The sequence below is a fragment of the Pseudopipra pipra genome, chromosome 9 (assembly GCF_036250125.1).
Source record: "Pseudopipra pipra isolate bDixPip1 chromosome 9, bDixPip1.hap1, whole genome shotgun sequence".
Classification (NCBI taxonomy): domain Eukaryota; kingdom Metazoa; phylum Chordata; class Aves; order Passeriformes; family Pipridae; genus Pseudopipra; species Pseudopipra pipra.
In genome coordinates this window covers 15,825,664-15,850,707 of record NC_087557.1, presented here as the reverse complement: position 1 = coordinate 15,850,707, position 25,044 = coordinate 15,825,664, and the positions used below count along the sequence as shown (strand labels likewise).

The window sequence follows — 25,044 nt, the reverse complement described above, 5'->3', positions numbered from 1 at the left end:
CTATCTCTAATTAGTCCTTAACTTGCAACTTGAGTGTTGTTTTAATGCAAAGGGAGACTGGTTGTGTGCATCTTTGAAAGCTCTGAAAACAGACTTCAGGAGCCCCACAGTCTTCACAGGGATCATCAGAGGGCTGGGATCTGTAAGTGGTAGAGGCTTGCCTCTTAAATCTAAAGTTGGTAAATATTCATTTATATGATGAATCTACTTTACAAGGAGACTTGACACTGTGACTTTCAAGTTTCATGTTTGTTCTCATTTTGAATAGATTATTAGGTGAGAATTAGTTAAAAGTGAAGACTTAAGTGAGAGGAAAGCATATTGTTAATTTTCGTTTTACTAATAACAGATTTAAGGTAAAGCTGTTCAAGTGCAGTTTCACAGAGAAACAAAGGCAAAACATTAAGGAGAGGATCAACAACAAAACAGACAGATGAGGAATAATGCAGATTTTTTTTCTTTTTTAACATATGGTATTTTCTGTCCTACCTTTAAGTAGTGAGGATGCAGTAAGAGACTTGAAGTGGCTTTGAAGTGAAGAGTGAATTAGCAGCAGAGGAAATTAAACTTCTCCTTACATGAAATCTGTATGTAGACTCGGCAAAGATTGCAATTTAGGAGGAAATTACCCAGCAAACTTGGAAGTAAAATGTATTAAATCTCCAAAAGTAGTTATCAGAAGCTTTTACAGAAGAAATATGAAATGGCAGATAAGAAATCTCCCTATGACATCTCTTAAATAACAATTTGTAAGTTACTAGTCCACTGTGTTTTCTGATAATTGAGGATTTCAGGAACTTTATTCTTCACGCTAGTTATAATTCGAGAAAAATTATTACAATTGGAAAAAAAGATTGTACTGTTCGTAGTGGGTGAATACTATCTTCCAGGAGACCAGCTAATGTTATTTGTCCATAGAGAAGGTATTCTCTCAGTTGTTAGGGTAGAGGGAATAAAAATTTCTAAAAAAATTATTAAAGTGGAAATTAATTTATTGACTTCTACCAAAAGGTTGGAAGAGAAGCCATTGGGACTGTAGGGAAGATAACTGAAAGGACAGTTGTGTTGGAAATAGTTGAGTGCTCGGAAATAGTCCAGTGACCTTATTTTCAGTTTGCTAACAGTTCATTTTGCAGAAGCTGACATATGAACCAGTGATTAATAGACTGGTTAAGAAAAGTTAAGGAGTTTGACTGTAATTTAATTGATAAAACTTTCATTTCATTAAATTAATCCAACAAGATGGAGATCCAAACACAGTAATATTGTCAAACAAAAAAAGCTTTATCCTTCTCATAGATCACAGCTGTTCGATAACCTATCTGCCTATATACCCAGTTATCCCTGATTTCTGTAATGTTTCCAGAGCAAAAATCATTCAGCTTTATGACTAAGAAAAAGGCTTATTTCGCCTGTTCTTAATTTTGACTTAAATAGTGTCTTTAGTGTTCACGCTAGAATAGATGAGGATCTACTCAATAGCTGTATCCAGACAATGCTCATTAGTACTGAATATTATTATCCAAGTTTGTTTTTAAAACACTTAGATTTAAAAGGAGGAGCATAAAAAAGCTTAGTGTAAAACTGCATTTTTTTTATTGACTCAAGACATTCCAGAAGAAATAAATCTCCTTTGAAATAAAAATAGACCTGGCTGCCAACCTGCCTGTTTGAGCACTCCCGGAAGTGATTCATGTGAATTAGGACATGAGTAGGAGTCACTGGGCTTGCGGGAGGCTTTTCATGTTAAGGCGCATTTGCGGTGCTTGTTGCAAAGTAGCTCTGGACAGGAGGGTCGGTCTTAATTCTTAAGTGTGATGTTCCAGTTCTGTTTAGTGTATAACTTAATAGAATAGAGTGTAAGGCGGGTTGGGGAGGAGTGGTTTGGGTTTTTTCTTCCTGTTTTTTTTCTGCACACGTTACATCTTACCTTTAATTCGCAGATTGTCCCAGCACTCCTGATACTCCAAATAGCGATCCTCGGTTTTCTACTAACAACAGATTGATGGCCTTAAAGAAGCAGTTGGATATAGAACTGAAGGTAAAACAGGGAGCAGAAAATATGATACAGATGTACTCAAATGGCTCTTCAAAGGTAAGAATTTGGAATGCTTGAAGAACATGAAATAACTGGATTTTCATACTGCTGTAGTGTGACTGTACAATGTATAAACATTATGCAAATTCAGTATTTTTAGTTTGGGGTACATTTCTCTTAAATAGTTACATCAGAGCTGCTACAAATTACCATTTTCTGTTGTGGTTTGATACCCACTGAAGTGATTGTTTTATCAGTTTGTGCACATGCAGTTCAACCTAAATAACAAATCCGGCTTACTAAATTTAGTACATCTAGTAATCTTTGACCATGTGTGATTCCCTTAGCAGCAAAGCTTGGTATAACACTGGCTGGGGTCTGATGCTTTTCCTAGCTCCGCTCAAAAAAATAAACTCAGTTAGTTTAAAATTGTAATGTGCACAATAAATACAAAAAAGACAGCATTGCAAAGTATGCTTCTGAAATGGTCATCTAGTTGTAGTTAGCAGTAAAAAGATTTTTTTAATGGAAGTATGGTAATCTAGAGGTAGCATCTGATAGTGAAATTAAAAATAATCCACACTTATTCCTATATCTGAATTTTAAATCCTTGCGCTCACTCACTCTTGATAGCACCAGAATTTTTCCAAGGAGATGAAGGGAAAGTGTCTGCTAACCTCTAAATGGGTTTGACATATTACATATTCCTTACTATGTAATAAAATTCATCATACTCTAAGAATCCCCTAACTCTAGTGAAAGACAAGCCAAACCTTTTAAATGAAAGAAAACAAACCAAAACAAAAACATTGACAAAAAAAGCTGCAGAAACCAACAAAAAAGGGGCTGCAACACATATTTTATTAGAGAGTCATAGTTCTCAAATGAGAAAAAAGGGAGGGGAAGATCCTCTACTTATCTGCCCCTTCACCTTTCATTTGTTACTCATTAGCTGTTCTTTTCATTTACTAAGTCATTAAGGAGATGAATTTCCAAACTAAGGCGAAACACAAGAATAAATCTCACAAGTAGTATGTAGTAGCTTGGTTATATGTTTTTGTGTCCAGACAATAGTAAGTAAAATAGAAATATTTTAAGATCTTAACTGAGGCAACACCTAGCTAGGTCAGTGAACTTACTAAAAAGAAGTGTTTGGCTTGAAGAGTAGGCATCTGTGAATTATGTTATAACTGATTCTAATCTGAGTGTTGGAAAGGAATTTCACTTTTCTGAGTGAATTTGTGCTAAGGGTTGGTGGAGAGGCAGATCACTTCGTATCTGCCTACTGTATGACTTCCTTATACCTTGAAAAAATGGCAGTGAATGCTGCTTTCTCCCAGAAAAATGGGTTTAGATTAGATGGACATAGATGCCATCAAGTTCCTTCTGTCCCAGGTAGCTTTATCTGAAAGTGACCTCTAACATACTAGCTTGGGGCAAATGGAAGAAATACCTGGAGTGCACATTATGACTAAGGGCCTAGGAATGCTGTCCATGCACCACAGTCCCTCAACTCCTGGAAAACCTTGGAGTCTACATCCTCTCAGGCCATATACTTAACATCAGGTACACTTAAAACTAATGATCTGCTGACCCAAATGGATCAAAAGACATACATGAATTAAGTTTCTAATAAACCCTCGGTAAGTAACCTTATAACAGGCTGGAAAAACTTAACTAAACACTTGGGCTGTAATATTAGACCTTGTTAGCAGGCTTGGATCAGACTAGGTAGAGAGGATAAATTCTGCCTTGCTTTATGATTGAGGCATGTGATTAAAATTTATGATTGAATCTTGAATTTGCAATTGGTAAATGCTTAAGTCAGCCTACCAAATTGGGGTTATATAGTATCTGGGCTGGAGAGAGCAAGCTGGAAAGCACAAAAGCATTGCCAGCCACTTCAGCAAACAGGATGGAAATGGTGCGTATTCATTCTCTCATTTTTGTAATGCTCAGTAGTGAGTTAGTGTGGCAGGTTTGAACCATAGACTTGAGCATGCTGATAATGTTTTAAAAAGCAGAGCTTGAAAAGAACCCAGTGTCTGGATGAGGTGGGCAAAGGGGGCAGAAAATTACAATTTTGAATACAACCCCAGTAATCCAGTAGTTCTTTAAAAAGTAGTTATTAAACTAATTTGTGACCTTTTATTCAAGCGTACAATATGATCTAATTTCAAATCTGTTGTATTATTTTCAGATCTAAATTTAATCGAGGGAGGTCATAATTTATTTTCTAAAAATGAAAAAGCAGTCTGTTAATAAACCCATCATCTCATGGGAAGCTTTTCCCTTTGTACTTACTCTACTTGCTTCAGTAACATTCAGCTCAACCTATTTGTACTTAAACATTTCTGAGATAAGTCATCTTTTCTTGGATATATGTGGGTTCCCTGAGATCCCCTGACAGCTTTGCAGATCAGCTTCACAGGCACTGTCAGTTCTATACTCAGAAGATGCATTGAAATACTTTGTATTCAGCCTCCAACACTAAAAGAGCTGCTCAGTGTTACACATACATTTTGATTCTGAAGATGAGATCTTCTGTCTCTTGAAAACATAAGGATATCTCTATAATCCTGAATTGCCTCCGTTCTACACGTTGAAGGGTCAATGTGGCCCCTGAGCAAGCAAATCCATTGCAGTAAGAGGCTATGAGGGATAATCAAGAGGAGCAAGATGAAAAATGAGATAAAAGTAAAGACACAGACAAAGAAACACTAAGTATTTATACATCAGAATGATGTGTGGATAAGGTTTAATACAGGATTCCAGACTTGCTTGTAATCTGTTGCTTAAATCCTATGCTCTGCTAAAGAGAGTGGTTATTTCAAAAGTTCACATTTGTACTTGAGAAGGCACCAATTTAGGAAATTCCATGTGATCATTAGCTCATTGGATAGCTAACATGGAATCTTAAAATATGAAAACTAGTGGTATCTCTCTGAAATGTTGATCCATACTAAAATTTAAAAGCAAGAGTTCTGAGCTTATGGTATGCAGAGGGGGCACAATTTCTTCCCATGCAACCAAAGTCTTTTTATGTGTAGATCTTGGTCTATCTACCCTGCAGAACATAGGGCAGCATTAAAATATCTGAGTGAGTAATGTGTTAGGTGCAAGGTCACAGAGGAGCTCTATGAAGGTAAATTTCTCAGCATACAATTTTTCCTCACCATATGCTTCATGGTGCCAGTATTTCTAGCTCTGGATATGTGCTTCACTGCAGTTCTTTGTCTTGGTTGTGGCAAGGGGAAGAATTTAATTTCTTTAACTTCTTAAATAATTGATAACTTCATTATAAAATTAAAAATACAAGTATAAACCATGTCCATGGGAAAGTAACTTATTAATGAGGTTATTGAGTGACTACAAAATGAGTTAACCAAAATACCCTTTGGGCTATAACAAGGGTGATACTCATCTGCACTGACTGCTATTAATTACTGTGATTGATTGGTAGTGCACGTACAGGACAAATAGAGTGCCTTAAATTTTCTTACTTTTTTTTTTTTTTCTTACTGCAAGTCACATCACCTTTAAGTTATCTGGTAATTTCCAGAGTGTACAGGGAGAGCCACATGGCAGCCCATAGGAGTTCATGCAAGTTCATTTTCAGGAATGTTCTCTTCTAAACAGCTTCTTGCGATACTGCTTTTGAAAACAAAAATTGGTTATCTTAGTTTATTTAGATAAAAAAGTACTGTACTCAAGCTACTGATGAAATAGCTAATGAAGTAGCCATGGTTTGTTATGTATTTACTAATGCAAAAAATCTTCAGCTCTGATTTGTTCAGGAAAATGTACTGCAGACTTATTTATAATGTGCTACGTAAGCAACTTCATCTTTCTAGTTTCAATATTGAAGATCAGCTCAGATTAACTAGTACAATTACTTTTATATGGGCTTAGTCTAGCAAATTTGTCTATTACAAGAGTTCTTAGCATACTTGGAAGATTTGAGTCATTCTACATAATGTTGGGGGTATTTTACACTTAATATCTTGTCCTTTCTTTAGTATCAGCTTACAAAACATTAATTTACACATGTAATGTTTCTAGATCATGCCTCCTTAATTCAGCTTGAAACATATACAGTTTCCATGGGAGTGGCTTACAGTCTTTAATCAACCAGTGCCTCTGTCCTGACTTGATTTCCATTAATATCCTTATGTGCTTAGATGAATTGGTCTGCTATACCAAATGGAATACATAGATTTAGTTCTTGTTCCTAAGTATGTATGTTTTGAAATTTCCAATGTGTTTTGTTCCATGAAGAAGTTTATGATTTAAACTTGTCTGTTTGTTCTAACAGGATCGAAAACTTCTTGCCACAGCTCAGCAGATGCTTCAGGACAGCAAGACAAAAATAGAAGTTATAAGGATGCAGATTCTTCAGGCAGTCCAGACCAATGAATTGGCTTTTGATAATGGTGATGGTGTAGAAAGGAAATATGAATCAATTCTGTCAGAATGTCTTGTAGATATGTACCCATATGCACACAGAGATACCATAAATTTCTAGTAGGAATGTTTGACAAAGCTTGCATGAACCAAAAATAATCAGAGACTAGGCAAAACTTTGTGTTGGGGTGCCAAATACATCTGACTTGAAGGAAAATACCTTCAGCTTAATGAATTACAATTGCTTTTCATCATCCTTTTTATGCCTTCTACAGTCCATTTTTGCTCTGTGGTTTCCTTCCCTCTTCATGCATGCTTTATTTTGTCGTAATAGTTAGTAATTTTCTTTAAAGCATATTATCCTTTCATGATCCTAAATAAAAAATCTGATGCAGGTACAAAGCCTGCTTGTCACACTTAAGTAGGTTGACCTTATTACTAATGGGAGCACAGATGGAGGAGAATTTTTCTTGTCTTGATGGCTATTTAGGATAGATTTGAGTGCAAAACAACTATTTTTAAAGCAACAAAAAAAGTGTTTTTAAAGCAACCTGATTGAAATGCTCATGCTGCATTTCAGAAATAGTTTTAAACTTGCATTTCCTTGGAAGTCTTCAAAGAATAAAAAAAAATTACCTCTGAATTCTAATAACTTGATTGTACTAGACACTTGTGGGCATATCGGTACATCTCTAAGTCTTGACATTTATTCATGTGCATTTCTGAAGCTGTATGACAATGTCAGGGCCTGCATGTATCCTAGATAATGAAAAACGTGTGTGTGTGTGTTTGTTGGTGTGTGAGGTGTCTGATTTTTCTGTGTTTGTTTTTACACACCCAATTTCAACACCTCATTTTAGTACATGGATTATGTATATCATTTGTTTAAAAGAAAAAGCTATTCAAGCTAGAAAGGGCTTTCAAATGCCTTTTTGTGTTTCTACTACTCTTAGAGCTTTAAACAGAAAGAAATACATCCAGGAAATTTTCTTTTTGGGAAATCTAAAGACTGTAAGATGTGGACATTAGAATGGTTTACCCAAACCATCTGGGGAAGGCAGTGTGTGGGATCTCTTACATTCTCTGTGCTGACAGAAGCCAGATTCCATGGGATTTCACGGGAGGCAGGGGGATTATCAGAAGCTGAGCAGGGATCTACTTGGCTACAGAGTAGTTTAAAAAATAAGTCCTCACAGTGTAATTCAGAAGTGTTGAAGTCTCAAAACCTCCTTGCCAGTTGAATATTTGGGAGATTTGGTTCTTGTCCCTTAACTCCCCTGAAGACATATTAGTTTTCATGCATCCTCTAGCAATTATAGCTCTTCAAGCAGTAGGATCTGTTTATTGAATTGAGGCCCTGATCAGTTATTTCTTCATTCAAATGCAGATGCTTAAAATGTTACTGTTGCTTTTATGACATACTTGGGGCTTCTCTTTGGACTACCAAATACGCATCTCTCTCTTTTATTTCTTTTTCTTCTCCCCTCTGTTTACATGGGGGAGGGGTTAATATTAAGGAAATTAAACCTGGGTGTTATCTTCATTGAAGTCTGTTTGTCTGTATCTCTTTGCAGCAAAACCTGTGATAAGCCCTCTTGAACTGCGAATGGAAGAATTACGGCATCATTTTAGGATAGAGTATGCTGTAGCAGAAGGTGCAAAAAATGTGATGAAATTACTTGGATCTGGGAAAGTTACCGACAGAAAGGCACTTTCAGAAGTAATTTATGTCATTACAATTTCTGGTAGTTTGCTTTAAAGGTTCTTTCAAGAAAAAAAATTGAAATATTTCAAATTTTTGTCTTATTTTAAAAAGGCGCAAGCAAGGTTTAATGAATCAAGCCAGAAGCTGGACCTCTTGAAGTATTCACTGGAACAGAGATTGAATGAACTTCCTAAAAACCATCCCAAAAGCAGTATTATTATAGAGGAGCTTTCATTAGTCTCTTCACCCACATTAAGTCCTCGTCAGAGTGTGATATCTACTCAAAACCAGTACAGTACACTGTCCAAACCAGCAGCTTTAACAGGTATGATTTATGGAGCTTTTTTCTTTTTTTAATCTTAATTAATGGTTTAAAGCAAGTCTTTAATGCCAACTGTATTTCTTTCTGGACATACTTAATTGTTGTTCTTTTCCTAGACAGAGGCATTTAGAATTTCCAAGTGTCTATGCACTGCAAAAAAATGCAGATAAGTTTCTATGATTTATTTGTTGACCTATTTATAATCCTGTTGAAAAAGTGAAGTTCTGGCCTTAAATTAGCTCACTGTGGAATGATATTGCTCGCATTTACCTAATGCCTTTTGTTTTTAGATTATCAAGCACTTTAAAAGGTGCATAAGTATCATTACCCCCATTTTACAGGTGGGGAAACTAAGTTGCAGAAGGGTTAAGTGAATTGCCCTGGTCATACAAGTAGGTGGCAGAGCTGGAAATAGGCATCCAGCTTTTCTAACACAGTTCCTGTTTTACCCACTGAACTTCACTGGATTTCTGGAAGGTGAGATTTATGCAACCAAAACATGCATTATATTTGTATTCCAAAGAAGGTGGTCCTAACAAACATTCATGGAACCCTTGAACACTCATTGGTGTTGATTGTTCTCCTATTGAATAAACATGGAGGCAATTTTTTTTAAGAGACTTAGCCTACCTACTGTAAAGGACCAGTACATTTATTTATAAATATAAGACTTAGGAACTTCTCATAGTTTGGGTTCACCTGGTTGTCCTTCCTTGGAAGTAAACTTTCAAGAGATGAACCCTACTTGAACAAAGGTCTTGAGCATTTGCCTCACAGTGTTCTTAAAGAAAAACATGCTTTTGACTACTTGGGATATGTTGCTTTATTAAATTTATTTAGTGAGTGGTCACAGAAGAATTGCTAGAAGAGATAGGTTTGATTTCATGGTTTTTATCCTCACACATTTTACATGTAACTATTAAGCCTACTATTAACAAAGTAAGTTTATTACAAAATCTGTAATTCAAAGGTTACTCTGGTTATACTTGTGTAACTGAAACCAGAATTTAGTTTTGAAGTACTGTGGGGTTATATTTTAAAACAAAAAGAGGAACTCTTCTGCCGAGCTGCAATGATAATAATAAAATGGAGCAGGTCTGCTTGTCTTCCACTGTGGTTCATCAGTACCTCAGCTGAGAGTCCTTGTAAAGTTGTGTGGTAGGGGCAACGTTTTTCATCAAATGCAATCTCAAATGATCAGTGACCATGGGCAGGAAGTATCATGCCCTGGGATTAAAACAGCTTTTTTTTTCCTTTTCCTGTAATACCATAATCAAGAGTCAGATTCAACAGAGTGACAATTTCTCTTTAAATGTGATTTACTGATACATATGAACAGTTTTTAATAGAAATTGTCAAAACAGAGCTACATGCTTGTGAAGTTCTTAATAGTTTCACTTTCACATTGACTACACAAAGAGCTTTTGTATTGAGCTGGATTTAAATGAACAGTGTCTTTGTGTTTTGCCTCTAACGCTTTGTGAAAAATAGAGCGGTGCTACTGTCATACTTCTTAACGTGCATCAACATAACTTTCTGATATAAAGCCATTCCTTATACAAGCTTATAGCTTTTCTGCTTATTAATTTCTTTTTTTTTTCTAAACAGAGTTTGGGAATGAAGTATTCTTTTACCTTTTAACCTGTTTCGGAAGCCAATAGCATCTCTTTGTCTTCATAGCCTAATGCTTAGCTGTCACTTACGGCTGTTAGTTTCCTACAGGTTGGGATTTCTTCTTGGACTGGTTTCTTGGTGTCTGTTCTGTGGGCTATGATGTTGCCAGATCATTTTTAGGTCAAGTCTCACTTAAGTTTCTGTTGCAAAGGAGTACTTTTAAGTTTCATGGTTAAGTACATTTGCTGTTAAAAGAAGACTGCATTTCAGCAGTGCATTTCTCACTGACACTGTGATTATGAACTGGCTAATTTCACCATTTCTAGTAGTTAATTTTGTCAGTGTCAGTGGTGTCACAGTTTTACAGATGTTATCTTCTACAGGATGAAGTCAGCCTACGGTTCTTGTAACCATCTGTGGTATTTAGATGTTTTTGTGCTGCTGGAGGAAACTCTTTTCAATTTGAACCGCAGCTTCTATACCTCATTTGGTTAAAGATGTAGAAGACCTGGAAGAGTACCTTCTTGAAGAGTAGCTTCTTGTCTCAGCTTTTATAAATCTAAATTCAGTAAAGTTGGAACAACTCAATGATTTTTAATTATGTACTAACTCAAATTTGACTTTAGCATGTAACAGGCAAATGTGATTTCTGAGTGTATCTTAAACAACTTTGTAGTCTCAAAGCCAGTATGTTATTTTTATCCAATATTAATTAGTTATATAAAACTCATGAAAAATTGTTATTGTTCCATCCACAAGATCTATTGTTTTAAGAAGAAATTCAAAATTTGCAGTCTTAAAAAGTGACATTGCTTACAATTTAAACCCTAGTCAGTTAGGTTCTCAAGTGAAGAAAACAAAGATACTTCTGAGACACAGAACAAAAACTTATTTTGTGTTAATTTGGTAAATGGTTGCTCTTTCTAGAAGGTTGAGTCCCACATATTTGACTTTTGATGCATTTATTTTCAGTATATATGTCTGTCTTGGATTTGTCTTTTGATTTCATCTGATATTTCTGTTATACCCTGTGGGGGTCAGAATGTGAGCTATTGCCATCAATCAATCATTAGTCATTCACTTGGTTTACTTAATAGCAGAAATCTTTGATAAATGGTTGTCTGTCATCTTCTAGGTACCCTGGAAGTTAGGCTAATGGGCTGCCAAGATATTTTGGAAAACGTCCCTGGTCGATCAAAAGCCACATCAATTACGTTACCTGGTTGGAGTCCAAATGAAGCCAGATCATCTTTCATAAGCAGACCCAGTAAAAGTAAAAGTGGGAGTAGTAGAAACCTTCTGAAAACTGATGACTTGTCCAGTTCAGTATACTCTTACTTCTCTTATTTTTATGGATATCTTTTATTTACGTTTTCATGTGCATGATGTGTTCTGTAATTTAAAGTATTAAATTGATTCAAAGCTTTAAACTTACCTGTTTCTTCACCTGTCAAGCTGTTAATAAAAGCACAACCACACTATTATGCCCATAAGAATCAGTTAAATATGAGATTACATTTTTAAGGGAAACTTACTAGAGATTTTTTTGTTTGTGGAAAATCCTCTTAAAGACTTAAGCTGAGTTTGTGTACTTTACTTTCAGATGAAGTCTGTGCTGTACTGAAGCTGGATAACACTGTGGTTGGTCAAACTAGCTGGAAACCAATTTCCAATCAGTCATGGGATCAGAAATTTACACTGGAACTAGACAGGGTAAAAATGTAGCCTGATTTCATTGACATCTGTAGTTGATTTTTTTGATTAATTTGATGTTGCCTTTTTTTTTTCCCTGTTGCTGTCATTTTGTTCAAATTTCATACGTGCAAGTATTCCCATCCTTACCAGAATGAGCTGCCTGGGGTTAAGCCATTGTGCTGGGCCAGCACTGTAGAAATTGTACCTTTTCTGGCTTACAAGTTGATGTAATGTTTTTACCACCATCAAACAATTAGGAGTTTTTTAGCCTGTGGTAGATGGTTCTTACATTTTAATTTGGATTACCAGATTTTAGTTATTTATCAGTAAACTGTAAAAGCAGATAGATACAGTTTGGTATTTTGGTAAAGCTATGTCATAGAGTTTTTACAGTGCTTCTACAGAAGTGTTCTCATGTAAAGCTGATCAGTGCTTCAGAAATAATAAATTCAGTCATAGTTCTTTCTTACAACTTTAAATGTTACTTGAAGGACACAAGTACTGAATTGATACCCTTGAAGTAGAATTTATGTTATATAGGTTTAATCAAGCATTTGTTTTTTAGATATCTGATAGTCACAGCATTTTAAGGTACAAGGATTATTTTTTCCATCAGTGTTTAAAATAGACTGAAAATTAAACTATATTTTAGGAGCTTAAATGTTATCTCTAGTATATGTCTAAAACATATGACAAAAAAAAAAGCTACCTTCCTGTTTTTGCTTTTTCCCCGACGAGCCCCACCCCTCCAGCCCCAAACCAGACTCCCTCCATCTAGGAAGGAAGGAAGCAGCTTTAGAGCTGCAGGTAGAGAACTTCAGGTTCTGGTCAGGAGTAGTGCAGGAAAAAAACGAGCAGCTGTGGAGCCCTGAAGCCTTGATCGTTCTCAGGTTCAGACTAGAACTACTCAAAGCGTAGTAGCTGCTCACACCAGCCTACTATGTGTCATGGGCTCTGTTTGAGAACTCAGCTTTTTGGTGCCAGAACAGGACCTTGCTCCTGCTGTTCATGACCACATATTTCATGTATTTGAAATGCACAATCCAAACCCCGTCATTTTTTAATCTGTTGCTTCTTCTTATTTCTTTTAAAACCTATCATAGCTATCACAGACAGTAAACTGATGCATCTTTATGGAATTAAACATACAATGCTGCTGTTATATTGTATTGCAGGATTCTTCACATTTTGTGACAAGCTTTTGTAACAGGCATGTAAGACAGCCTAAGAATATATAAATCCCACCAGCAAGATACAGCAGTGGTTCTTGTTAGTTTAAAGTTTTTGGCCCTGCTTCCCAACTGTGTTACAAAACCTGTATGTACTTTTAGAAATACTGTATAAAGTTTTGCATCATTGTGTGTATGCAGGTACTGAATTGTCTGCAGCCACGAAATGAAGTCGATACTTGTAAATAACATGGAAAACTACTAAAGCTGAGGTTAAACTTCGTTGTCAGAGCTTGAGCTCAAGTATCTTGAACAAGCAGTATTGTTAGACAGACTCTAAAAGTCTGGTGACTGTTTGTGACTCTCTCTCTTTACTCTCAGGGGAAATTTTACACCTGTACTTTTATTTGTACACTGGTGTTCACATCTGAACTGAATTGAAGTGCCATGGTCATCCTCGTGAGAGCTTGTTAGTCTGGCTGGTTAAGCCCTGACAGTCCTTTAAAGTAACAGCTCTGCATCTTGGTTGTTGGATCTTACAGTGGTAACTCTTGCAGAACAATTACTAATAAGTAATTTCCTGTGTATATGTTTCCTGTCATAGTCACGTGAATTAGAAATCTCAGTTTACTGGCGTGACTGGAGATCTTTGTGTGCAGTGAAGTTTCTGAGGTTGGAAGATTTCCTGGATAACCAAAGGCATGGCATGTGTCTCTATCTTGAACCCCAGGGCACTCTGTTTGCTGAGGTAAGAATGTTTCTTTGAAGCACTTGAATATACTTGCAAGTATTATGTCACAGAACAGTTTAAGAAGTTTTCCTTAAACTTTTAAGAATGCATTTGTTCTGAAAATTAAATTATAACGCACATTATTTGAACTGCAGGTTACATTTTTTAATCCAGTTATTGAAAGAAGACCAAAACTCCAGAGGCAGAAGAAAATTTTTTCGAAACAGCAAGGTGATTGTTTTATATAAACATGTAAAGCTTAGAAATTGTATAGATCTGTGATATTTTTTATACAGTCTTAATGTTTGCCTGTGAATAAAGCTGTTGATAATGAAGGATTTGGCATTGCATTTAGAAATGTTTTGAATTAGAATTCCTTATTGCACATTAGCACTTAATTGTGAATAATTAGGAATTGCTAAATAATATGACAGATTTATTTTGTTCTTGATAAACTATAAATGGATTAATATTGGGGGGGTTTAATTATTATTTGTGGTAATAAGTAAGGAAATTACTTGCACCCTGTTTTCTTTTTTCACAATATCTATAGGCAAAACATTTCTCAGAGCTCCTCAAATGAATATTAACATTGCCACTTGGGGAAGGCTGGTAAGAAGAGCCATTCCAACAGTGAATCACTCTGGCACCTTCAGCCCCCAAGCACCAGTGCCTGCGAGCGGGCCGGTGGTGGATGCCCAGCTCCCTGAACTGACCCTGCCAGCTGGGTACGTGAGCTCTGCAGGGGTTAAGTGCTCTTAAGTGCAAGAGGTAACAGTGAGATGCTTCTGCCCTGAGGCAGAAGAACATAACGTTTGTTGAGTCTGTTTATTCTGCAAGGCTGCAGATCTTTCCGTGTTTTAACTGTGGAGATCCATTTTATAGCTAGATCCACACACATAAGGTTTGGTTTAGAAGAGATCTACATAGATTAAAACAGTCTCTGCTGTACACTGAGGAGTTATTTATTTTCTTGTCAGTGACTCTCCTGTAGCCAAATTGGACTTTGAACTTGAGCCTGAGCCTCCACCTGCTCCACCCCGTGCATCTTCCCTTGGGGAAATATGTGAATCTTCCTCTGAGGTAAAGGCTCCTGATGTGCCTTCTCAGGCAAGTAACTTTTAAGAATCTTTATGATGGATTTCTTCCCTTACATATCAGCCTATGCTCCCTTAACTTCCACATACAGAACTGTCTCAACAGAATGCTCTGACTGCTCTTGGTGGCAAACTTTCCATGGTTGGTGTATTTAACTCTCCAAGTCATTGGTTCCACCACGGGAAAAAAACAAAAGTCCAAAATCATTGGAATATTAAGGATAAAATGGTTGTATTGAGAAAGAGCAGAATGACTGGAGCAGTAGGTTTCATCAGTCTGTTAAAAGCTTGTTTGTCTGTATCACCTGAAAGGTTGCCATTTTAGCCTAGGTAATGAGTGTATGAAGAATTTGACACACTTTATAGTAAAATTTCTATATTCATTTGCCTTCACAATCAGTTTTAAATTTTCTGATCTCTTGTTCTTCACAGGATGAAGTAACAACTTTTGATTTTGAAAATGGCAGAAATAGTATTGTTCCAAAACTGCAGCCTGAAATAATTTGTGAGCCTGATGCTCCCCATACAGACATGAAATACACCAACACCAGAGAACCTGAGGACAGAAGGTGAGACAGCAATGGGTTTGCTGTTGATCTGAATAATATTTCTTAAAGTTAATAAATGAGAAACTTTGTGATCTTTTTTTTTTGTATTTACATAGATCACAACAAAGATTTCAGTTCAGTCTGAAGGATTTCAGATGTTGTGCTGTACTGGGCAGAGGACATTTTGGAAAGGTAAATGTCAAAAGGCTGTATCAAGTGTCAAGTCAATATCAAAAACTAGATGCAACTCTTAAATTTCTCTCTTCTGTTTTAGGTGCTGTTGGCAGAGTACAAAAACACAAACGAGATGTTTGCTATTAAAGCCTTAAAGAAAGGAGATATTGTTGCTCGTGATGAAGTAGACAGGTCAGTTTGTGAAATGTGACACGTAAATTCCATAATTTGTTTTCTTTCTGCATGCAGCTCTTCCTGCTGTAAGCTCTACCAAGCAGTAGTTGAATTGAGTGGATGAGCAACAGAAGTTGTCATTTCCCTGTGTAGTTGGCTGCTGCAGGCATGCAGTCTTGTTCTGGAACAAGGGGAGAGCAGGGTAACCCAGGAATGCTGCTTTGTTTTAGTGCCCTTACCATGTCTGTACTACAGCTCTGACTTAAAGCTGGACCTGGTTTTGATTTCAGGTTCTCTTGCAATTATTTATTCTAATTACTGGTTCTGTAGATTTCCACCATGCTTCAGGACAACAGTGACTGTTTACTTGCAAAACCCCTGTGTTGCTTTTCTCAGCCTGTAAAATACTGTCATACTTTGTCCATCATATTTTTCCCTGTGTATACTCCACTGTTGGCAGTGGAGTTTCAATCTTTTTGACCCAAAACTGAATTATTTTTTTTAATTTGCTTGGAAGTGAAGAGGCCTTTACAAAACTGTTTTTAGTTTTAGTGCAAGGTGTTTTTACAATTGTTTAAGGGTGAGTATATTCATTTGCAGGAAGAAAGATAACTGTATTAACAATAAGCTAAAAATTAACCAGTTAGCTTAAGGAGAAATAATCAGGAATTACTATAGATAGATATTTATAATGTTGCCACTGTTTTTCTACTTTATGTATTATATACAATTAAAATGGATTGAAGTGAATGTCATGATATCAATGCATAGTTAATGTGATCTGAGTATTTGGAAGGAAAATTATCAGGGCACAATTTTCACGGACTACTAGGTTTCCTCTTTTCATTTTGGGAAGCTAAATGTAACTTCACAGAAATCAACTTAATATGTGTGCAAGTATTAAAATCTCTCTCTTGGAATAAAAAAATGTTCTTACCTTCTCCTGAGGAACAGAGGAATAAACATAAGGTGTAAAGTACCAGTAGTTTCTGAGAATCGAAAGCATTCAGCTTTAAATTGTTCCTGATTTTCTGTTTGCAGCTTGATGTGTGAAAAGCGAATATTTGAAACTGTGAATAGTGTAAGACATCCCTTCTTGGTGAACCTTTTTGCTTGTTTCCAAACCAAAGATCACGTTTGCTTTGTAATGGAATATGCTGCTGGCGGGGACCTGATGATGCACATTCATACTGATGTCTTCTCTGAACCAAGAGCAGTGTGAGTATCACCCCCCTTCTGTGGCACCAAGGGAAGGGCACTTTGTTCTCTGCATAGGAACTGAGGTCTTCATCACCACATGCCTCCATATTATGTCACTTCAGCCAATGCTGCTTAAGTTTTTAAGAGGGTTAGAGATTGTAACTGATTTTGTTAGAAAACGACATGCAGATTTAATGTACCTGAATCTGCATTGAATTCAAAATGTATATACAAATGTTTAATTTTTATAATTTGGGGTTTTTAAGATTACATAACAAAGCTGAACAAGAAGTAAAATAGCAGACAAAGCTAAAAAAGGAGAGAATAAGCCTGTTTAGAAAACCTTCAATGCTCTGGCAATGGACACTACAGAAAATTTATCCTCCAGGCCAAGCAAATCTACTACAGTTCGAAGGCTGCACTTTTGCCATCTGGCTTTAAAACTCTGACCTAGTGTAAAAGTCATCTGTACCCAAAAACAACAGTGGGTAATCTTCAAAGGATGGCTCATAAAAAAAATCAGTAGTAATGGACTTCACCTTCTGAAAAGAAAGACTAAATTCCATTGAAATTTTAACTTTAATTTTTTGACAGATTTTATGCTGCATGTGTGGTTCTTGGACTTCAGTATTTACATGAGCACAAAATAGTATATAGGTAAGTAGTCACTGGCCCATTTGCAACAGAGGAGTGTCAGCTATTCTCAATAGTACTGAAGAAACATCAAGTGATGCAATTTTGTTCTCAAATGTTCATTTAGAGATTTGAAGTTGGATAACTTATTGCTGGACACAGAAGGCTTTGTGAAAATTGCTGACTTTGGTCTTTGCAAAGAAGGTAATGGCAGTTAAATTTTCTTTCTAGGGGAATTCCATAGTCTGTCCTGCTCTTGACTGTTCCTTGAAAGTTTTGGACTGCCAGATGTGTATAGTGTCTATTTACCATGTGTCATTTGAAGGGAAAAAAATACATCTCTGTGTCAATGTGGAGATAGAAGGAAGTTCCTTAGTGGGGGAAGTATTGGGAGCACCTGAGCATTGCCCTATTCTTTTTATATCTTTTTTGTCAGTTTTGAGCATCACCTGTTCTGATTCTTACTTGAAAGCATCTCTGCTTTATTAAGAAGGCACACTGCTGCATTTTACAAGTTAGAAGAAAAAGCATTAGGTTGTTTTTCTAATTCTAAACATGTTGACACTGTACAAGGAAATCAAGTGCCATTATAACCCATCCCGAGCTCTTACTTTTTTACAAATTCATTATCTATTTTTCTAGCTCTGAAATAGTTGCAACTCGAAGCATATGGAAATGATGTGCAAAGTATGCTATAGATAAAGTTGAGAAATTATCCCAAAAGGGAAACCTAGAAAGTTACTTTCAAGCATCTCACTACTGACCTTTTAAATAACACATAAAATAGAGGTAGAAATTACAGTGTCTTTCTCAAACCCCATTTCAGGGGGAAAAGATCTGGCAAGGTCCATTTTCTTCTCCAGTTTTTATGGCCTGCCTTCCATATCTTTTCCTTTAGGGTAGCCTAAGAGGGAATTGGGTAAATTCAGTAGGTGTTGAAACATGACTGGTGTCTTCAGTCTCCTAGGGGCGAGTCCTGTGACTCTAGGTACAAAAGTTCTGTAAATGACAAAAGGAAATGAGAAGGAAAGCTCTGTGCTTCACTGACTGCTACAATAAATGGGGTTTTTGAGTTTTCTGCAGCACCTCCCCTTGTAGTGTCACCTTGTGGTGCTGATGTCCCAGACTGTGCCCCCCTGGCACATACACAGGGCTTATTTTGCTCAGAGTTGTTTCACTACACTTGATGTTTTACTTTACTATATGTAGTTTGCCACTACACAAGCACCCAGAGCAGGCATGTTTGACTAAACCAGTGTGCTGCATTTGCTTCTACTACCTGGCAGTACCTTCTGCTTCTGCTTACAGAGCCTAAGATTGTTTGTGTCTTTCCACACAAAGGTAACTGGGCAACAGAGCTGTAACTGGAAGCTGAATTTGGCTCACTGTATATAGTTAGGGATAGAGAAACTTAGAAAGAAGCACATGGGCCAAAGGCATGGGAAGGTAGAATGGGGGAATGTTTCACCTCATTGGCCTGAGCCTTCAGGACACAGCCCCAGGATCTACAGTATCTGCTGAAGTTGCTCTGGAGAGAGGTTCTGCTTGGAGGAATAGGTTGTGGAGTGGCAGAAAATACTGCTCACTTTTCATTATCTGTAACTTTTCAGGAATGGGATTTGGAGACAGAACAAGCACATTCTGTGGCACACCGGAATTTCTGGCTCCTGAGGTGCTGACAGAAACTTCCTATACAAGAGCTGTGGACTGGTGGGGTCTTGGTGTTCTTATCTATGAGATGCTAGTGGGTGAGGTAAGTTCTAGTAAGGTACAGTGGAGTCATAAAACTAAGAACTGTTTAAAAGGTTACAAAACTCAAGATATAAGCCTGTCAACATTGAATATGCCCTGTCACAGACTTAACCTCCAGATTTTTGTTTTATTTTTAATTACATCATTATGTCTTAAATCAAATTACAGTAATGGCACATAACCATCCGTGTCTCTAAGCAAGAATGTAGTACATCTATGCATCTAGTTTTGGGGACCTCAGTTTCCAGGACATACCTGTTATCATCGAATTTGGATGTGTACAGTGGTACTGCTTTCAAATGCTTTTGGGAAAAATAAACTTCTTCACTTCCATTCAAGGTACAGGAGTTAACTTTAACACATAAAACTGGATAGCAGTGAAAGATTGTGCCAAACACTAAAATAGAAAGTCCCAGTTCCACATAAATAGGCTGGTATGAATAAATCACTGTTGAGAAGTTATTTACCATTGCAGATACTGCTTTACCTTCTGGTCCATTATGTTACAGTATTTCCCAGATGGCACAGTGAGAGCTCACGTGCTAAAAACTGGAAAAAAACTCATCATTTTGTTCTCTTTCAAAAAATATGACCATTCAACTTACTTTCACTTCCTTTCAGGTAAAAAAAGGACAAAAAGCTTGTACAGCATCACCTACATCTGTCTGGCCACTTCAAAATAGTTTGAAAACCCTTGAGCTGTAACATGTCAAAGATATTACAAAAACAAATTGGTCTTGATCATGCTACTTGTGAATGGCAGCTCTCCCAAAGAAGAGCTGATACTTTCCACATTCCCCATACACCCTGTGTCAGACTTCAAAAAAGACCACGGTTTTAGGTGTTCCTACTTCTAAAAGCACATTTTTAAAGCACAGTCCTTCAGTAAGAATCAAGGGATAATACCAAGTTGCCTTTTCTCTCTTCCTTATGGAAAGCTATATCTCTGTTTCTGGGAAGGAAAACTTCATTTCAGGGTGTCTAATTCCAAACATTCAGCTGAGTATATGTTGTTTTCAATTATAAGTGATTTCTAAGCCTGTTTATAGCATTTTTTTTATTAATTTCATTATAGTCTCCCTTCCCTGGAGATGATGAAGAAGAGGTGTTTGACAGCATTGTAAATGATGAAGTAAGATATCCACGATTTCTGTCTACAGAAGCCATCTCGATAATGAGACGGGTAAGAACATAATCATAATATTATAGTATCCCCCTCTTGTCCTGTTTTCTCTCCAACAATTACATTTATGAGGAACAAAATACTTAAGAAACCTTTGCTTGGTATATTTTTTTCTGCAATTAAATTTCAGACTTCCTTCATTTATACTGTGCCATGCTGCCTTATCACCTTAAATGAAAATTGTTGACGCCATTCCACTTTATTCAGGAGCATTTTTTTCTTTTTAATATGTAAAACACTTAAGGCTTGATTTTTGTCCCTGAACTGTGTTTCCTAGTTGTATCTAACCGGAAAACTTCAGCTCTCTTTTCCTAGCAGAACACTACTGCATTGACCTATTTGGTAGATTAACATCGTCACATGCATATTTTAATTCAAAGACTTCTAAATCTTTTTGGTTTTATTCCAAGTGGGGCAGGGAACACCCTACACATGGCATCTGCAGTCCCATTCTTGGCAAGCACCAGCTGATTTTGTCTATGATTGTTCTTAGTGCTGTTCTTAGTGCGATGCCTCTGCTTATCAAAAGGAGATGGTTGAACCTGTCTGAGTTAGAACCTTATCACAGCTGATAGAAAAGCAACTACTGGAGGTAGTTCCAAAGCCTTTGGAATTGGCCTCTCCACTGAAATGTCTGAGTATCAGTCTAGCCCCAATTCAGCAGTGTGCTGCAGCACAGTAACTACCGTGACATAAGTATTTAAGTAACAGCATAAATATTCTATAACTGAAAAGGGAGAGTGTGTTTGCCTAGAGAAAGAAGGCAGAATACAGTTTTAAGGCAGTACCTGGGGAAGGCATTTCTACTGTGAAAATTATGATGCCAATATTCACAGGGGGCAGGGTCTGCTACACTGCACCCACAATATGTGTACTGTGATCTTTGTGCTTGCACTTCACTAGTTGTGCTGTTTCCATCAGAGAAATTTGTACATAACACAGTAGACATTATTTTTTGATGGCTACATCATGAATATCCACCCGCCCTGCTGCTGGGCACTGCCTGGAACAGGGGACTGCTCTCAGCAGCACAATTCACAAGTGGGAGCATCAAACTCCTGGAGTTAACTAGAAAGCCTTTCCTTTGCCTGAGTGTGTGAAGCAGCATTGAACCCTCTCTTGGGTTCAATGCTGCTGTGAAATAGCTGAGCACTGGAGACAGCAGGGTAGTTTTCTTCTGAGCCCTGCAAGAACGACTGGCTCACGTAAATCTGTGCCATCAGCAGCAAAAAGCACATTCTGCATACTCCCTGTGCTGAGCACTTACCCCACACAGCCTCTGGTACCAAGACCTGGCAGCACAGGTCTGCAGGGAGGCAGAGGAGTCTGCTCTGTAGCTGTTCTGGCTCGGCTGTGGGTGGGACTGTACTGGCAAGAGCACTGCTGAAAGCTAAAGCTTTGTCCCTTTCTTTGAGGGCCAAGCATTTTCCATAGATCAGGTAGTATGAATTTCACTGTCCACCTAATCCTGGTGTTGGCTCTTACTTACTCATCCTCCCTCCTACCTCTCCCTTCCCCTGAACTTCTCTGCTGAAACCTTGCATGTTTTGTCAGCTGCTGCGTAGAAATCCAGAGCGGCGTCTTGGAGCTGGAGAGAAAGATGCTGAGGATGTGAAAAAGCATCACTTTTTCAGAGTGAGTACAAACTAATAGTATTTCTAAGGACATGAAGGAGTAAAGATGGGAAACTAAACATCAATTCCTTTGTTTTACAGCAAATAGATTGGAATGCTTTACTGGCCAAGAAAGTGAAGCCTCCTTTTGTACCCACCATTAGAGGACGAGAAGACGTTAGTAATTTTGATGATGAATTTACCTCTGAAGCACCTATCCTCACTCCACCTCGGGAACCAAGGATACTTTCAGAAGAAGAGCAGGAAATGTTCAGAGATTTTGATTACATTGCTGATTGGTGTTAACTTCTAGACACTGTGAACCCCCAGCTGACTGGCTCACAAGAATGCCTCTCTCGGAAGAATACCGACCCTTCAATTGCTCTCTGTGCCACCTGTAGCTTCTGGGTTTTTTTTAAATCACATGAAGATCCTTTTAAGTACTGTTTTAACACTCTTGTGAAGAGTGGCCTCTTTGTATATTGTTTTTTTATCTGAGCACTGGAAAGCAGGTCTATGGCGTTCATAAGCTGAGTTGGTGAACCCCGGCTGTATTGAGCTTCTCGCACATGGGCGCACGTGGATCTTACAGTCTCTCTCGCTCTTCCACAGCAGATAACATCACTTTTTAAAGTAGCTGCCTTAAGTGGGAAAAGCAGACTTTGAGCTAGGTAATCTCCACTCAGCCACATTGGAGTAAGTTGGGATACTGGTGACACTCACACAGAACACGGTTCTAGTCTGAGAAGGCAAATGATTTCAGCTAAATATTGTGCAGTCTATAAAACTACACATTTCTATGTACACCTTCATCTTGTGTTCTTAAAATAATGGTATTGAGAACAGATATGCCTTGTTTTGTAAATTTTCTATGGTATTTATTAGGAAAAATGTTAAATGCCTTGCCTTTGAGATAACAACTGTGTAAGTGCTTCCATTACAAAGAAAAATCCAGAAAAATCCGGAAAGTTTACCAAAGTCACTTGCCAAACAGTTTTGCCTTCAAGCTTCTTAAGCACGGCTCAAGCCCCTGGTTGGTCTGAGGAATGTAACAAGGACACTGCTCAGTGCAAGCCCAGAGCGAAGCATCCCCGTGGCCCCAGCCCGGCCACTCCTGCATCGGCCTCCTGCCTTCCCCAGCCCCGAGGGGCAGAGGAGTCACCCAGTCCTTATCTAACCACCTCCATCATCCTCTGTCTGTCCTACCATGTCATTTAGAAAACATAAGGATTTTCAATGTATACATGTGAACATGTATATTTGGAAGTTGTAATGTATTCTTACCTTTAGGCAAGTAATTTAATTGTACCACTTCATCAATATTGCACGGTGGCAAAAAAATGTATCCATGCAGGCCACTGACCTCCAGCCCCTGAATTGGCAGTTTTACTGAGAGTAAAAAGCAATACCTTGTAACAGAATGTATAAATATTTTTGATAAAAACAGTGTATATTTTATAAACCCCTTAACACTAAAAGCTGTACCTCAAAAGTTGAAAAATAATTTTGACCAGACACTGTGTGTATTTGTAAACCAAGACCTACTTTTGGCATCTGCTGTTCTGGGGGCAAACATTAATTCTTGGAAAATAAATTTCCCACGTAGTCCTTATCTCTAGCACCATTCAGCACTAACCTCACAGGTTCATCAGGGCCAGGAGTTTGCTGTTCATGGTCTAAGGCAGTGAGAATCAGCACCCAAATTATTACAGAACTGGTAATTTTATTAATTCAAAGAAGAAACACAAACCACTGGAGTGTGCAATGCCAAGGTGGTGGTTTAAAATCATGATGCTGGACAGACCTGCAGGGTCAGGCAGGGGAGAGGCTTAAGGGAGAAAAAAAAATAATGGTTAATAGGTCTAAATGAGGCAAGTCCCCCACAGGAAGGAGGGAGGCACCTTCCCCAGTGCTGCAAAGCATGTTGGGCAAAACGAGTCAACTCCTCAGCACTCATTGTTTCCAGGTTCTAATTAATAAGAAACAAATTATGTTCCTGTATCAGGCTGAAACCAATACTTTTGAGGTACAGTCAGCTCGCCCTTTTTTGGTTCCCAAAAATATATATATATATAAGCATCAAACAGGGTGCTTAACACTTATGAAAGTATCCTCAAACATACTTTTTTGTAACTACATCTTGTACAGAAATCTTTTTTTAATCTAAGCAGATCACTAAAAAAAAAAAAATTAGAAAAAATTAGAGGGCAGGGTATGTTCACCCAGTTAAGATGGAAAAAAGCACTAATTTTATCTCTGTAGTTTTTTAAATATTTTTAGGCAGATTAAGATTTAAACCCTAGATTGTAAATATATTTTGCTATACTTTATCTGTATGTGGCTGCTCAAGCACTTTGTAAGGAAATTAGGATATTTTAGAATGGTACACTATGCATTAAAATGAAATGTGCCTTTAACAAATGTCATTCTAAGTGTTTTGCAGTCATTAATATCACAAATTAAAGTTCTAAATAGAGTAATTTGTAAATTGTGTCGCAAACATGATTTTGCTGTTTCTTGAAGTAGCTGGTCATGTTTTCTCCACAGGTAACTTCAGAAAAAAACTTACAATCAGGAGGGGACCCAAATCTCTTGGTAATAGTTCAGTGTGCTTCCATTCTTAAAAAAAAAAATCAAATTTACTAACTCCCTCTGACCATACCTTCTTTCTGAAGGAAGGCAGCCTCCTCTTGCTTGGAGCAGTCCTGAAGGCAGCAGAAGGCCACCTCAGTTGGAGTCTGGCCTGCTTGAATCAGCATTCTCCCCTTCACAGGCTTCTTCTGAGGGCTGTGACCCCCCTCCTGGGTGCTGCACCATTACAGTCTCTTTCCTCCCCACCCTTACACAGCAAGCTCTGTAAACAAGCCAAAACCTATACCCAGCCCACAAGGAGCTTTTTCTTTAGGCAGAGGATGAAGCTTTCTTTTCTGAGTGCATTTAGAAGAGAAATCTTTACTCTTAAGAGCAAAGCGGAATTTCATGAGGCCATTGCC

General features: G+C 37.5%; 1 protein-coding gene across 1 annotated transcript in view; it reads left to right on the top strand.

Moving 5' to 3' along the window:
- The window catches only part of PKN2 (protein kinase N2), a 54,805-nt gene extending 30,266 nt beyond the window's left edge, over positions 1–24,539 (top strand). Inside the window, exons 3-22 of the mRNA XM_064664793.1 lie at positions 1,944–2,095; positions 6,354–6,471; positions 8,017–8,162; positions 8,259–8,472; positions 11,219–11,404; positions 11,687–11,796; positions 13,552–13,695; positions 13,833–13,908; positions 14,231–14,405; positions 14,658–14,787; positions 15,207–15,343; positions 15,439–15,514; positions 15,597–15,688; positions 16,712–16,888; positions 17,465–17,527; positions 17,631–17,707; positions 19,114–19,256; positions 20,331–20,438; positions 21,993–22,073; positions 22,154–24,539. Coding sequence (XP_064520863.1) covers positions 1,944–2,095; positions 6,354–6,471; positions 8,017–8,162; positions 8,259–8,472; positions 11,219–11,404; positions 11,687–11,796; positions 13,552–13,695; positions 13,833–13,908; positions 14,231–14,405; positions 14,658–14,787; positions 15,207–15,343; positions 15,439–15,514; positions 15,597–15,688; positions 16,712–16,888; positions 17,465–17,527; positions 17,631–17,707; positions 19,114–19,256; positions 20,331–20,438; positions 21,993–22,073; positions 22,154–22,357 — 2,609 coding nt within the window. The 3' untranslated portion in view covers positions 22,358–24,539. The remainder of the gene's footprint in view (positions 1–1,943; positions 2,096–6,353; positions 6,472–8,016; positions 8,163–8,258; positions 8,473–11,218; positions 11,405–11,686; positions 11,797–13,551; positions 13,696–13,832; positions 13,909–14,230; positions 14,406–14,657; positions 14,788–15,206; positions 15,344–15,438; positions 15,515–15,596; positions 15,689–16,711; positions 16,889–17,464; positions 17,528–17,630; positions 17,708–19,113; positions 19,257–20,330; positions 20,439–21,992; positions 22,074–22,153) is intronic.
- The last annotated feature ends 505 nt before the right edge of the window (positions 24,540–25,044 follow it).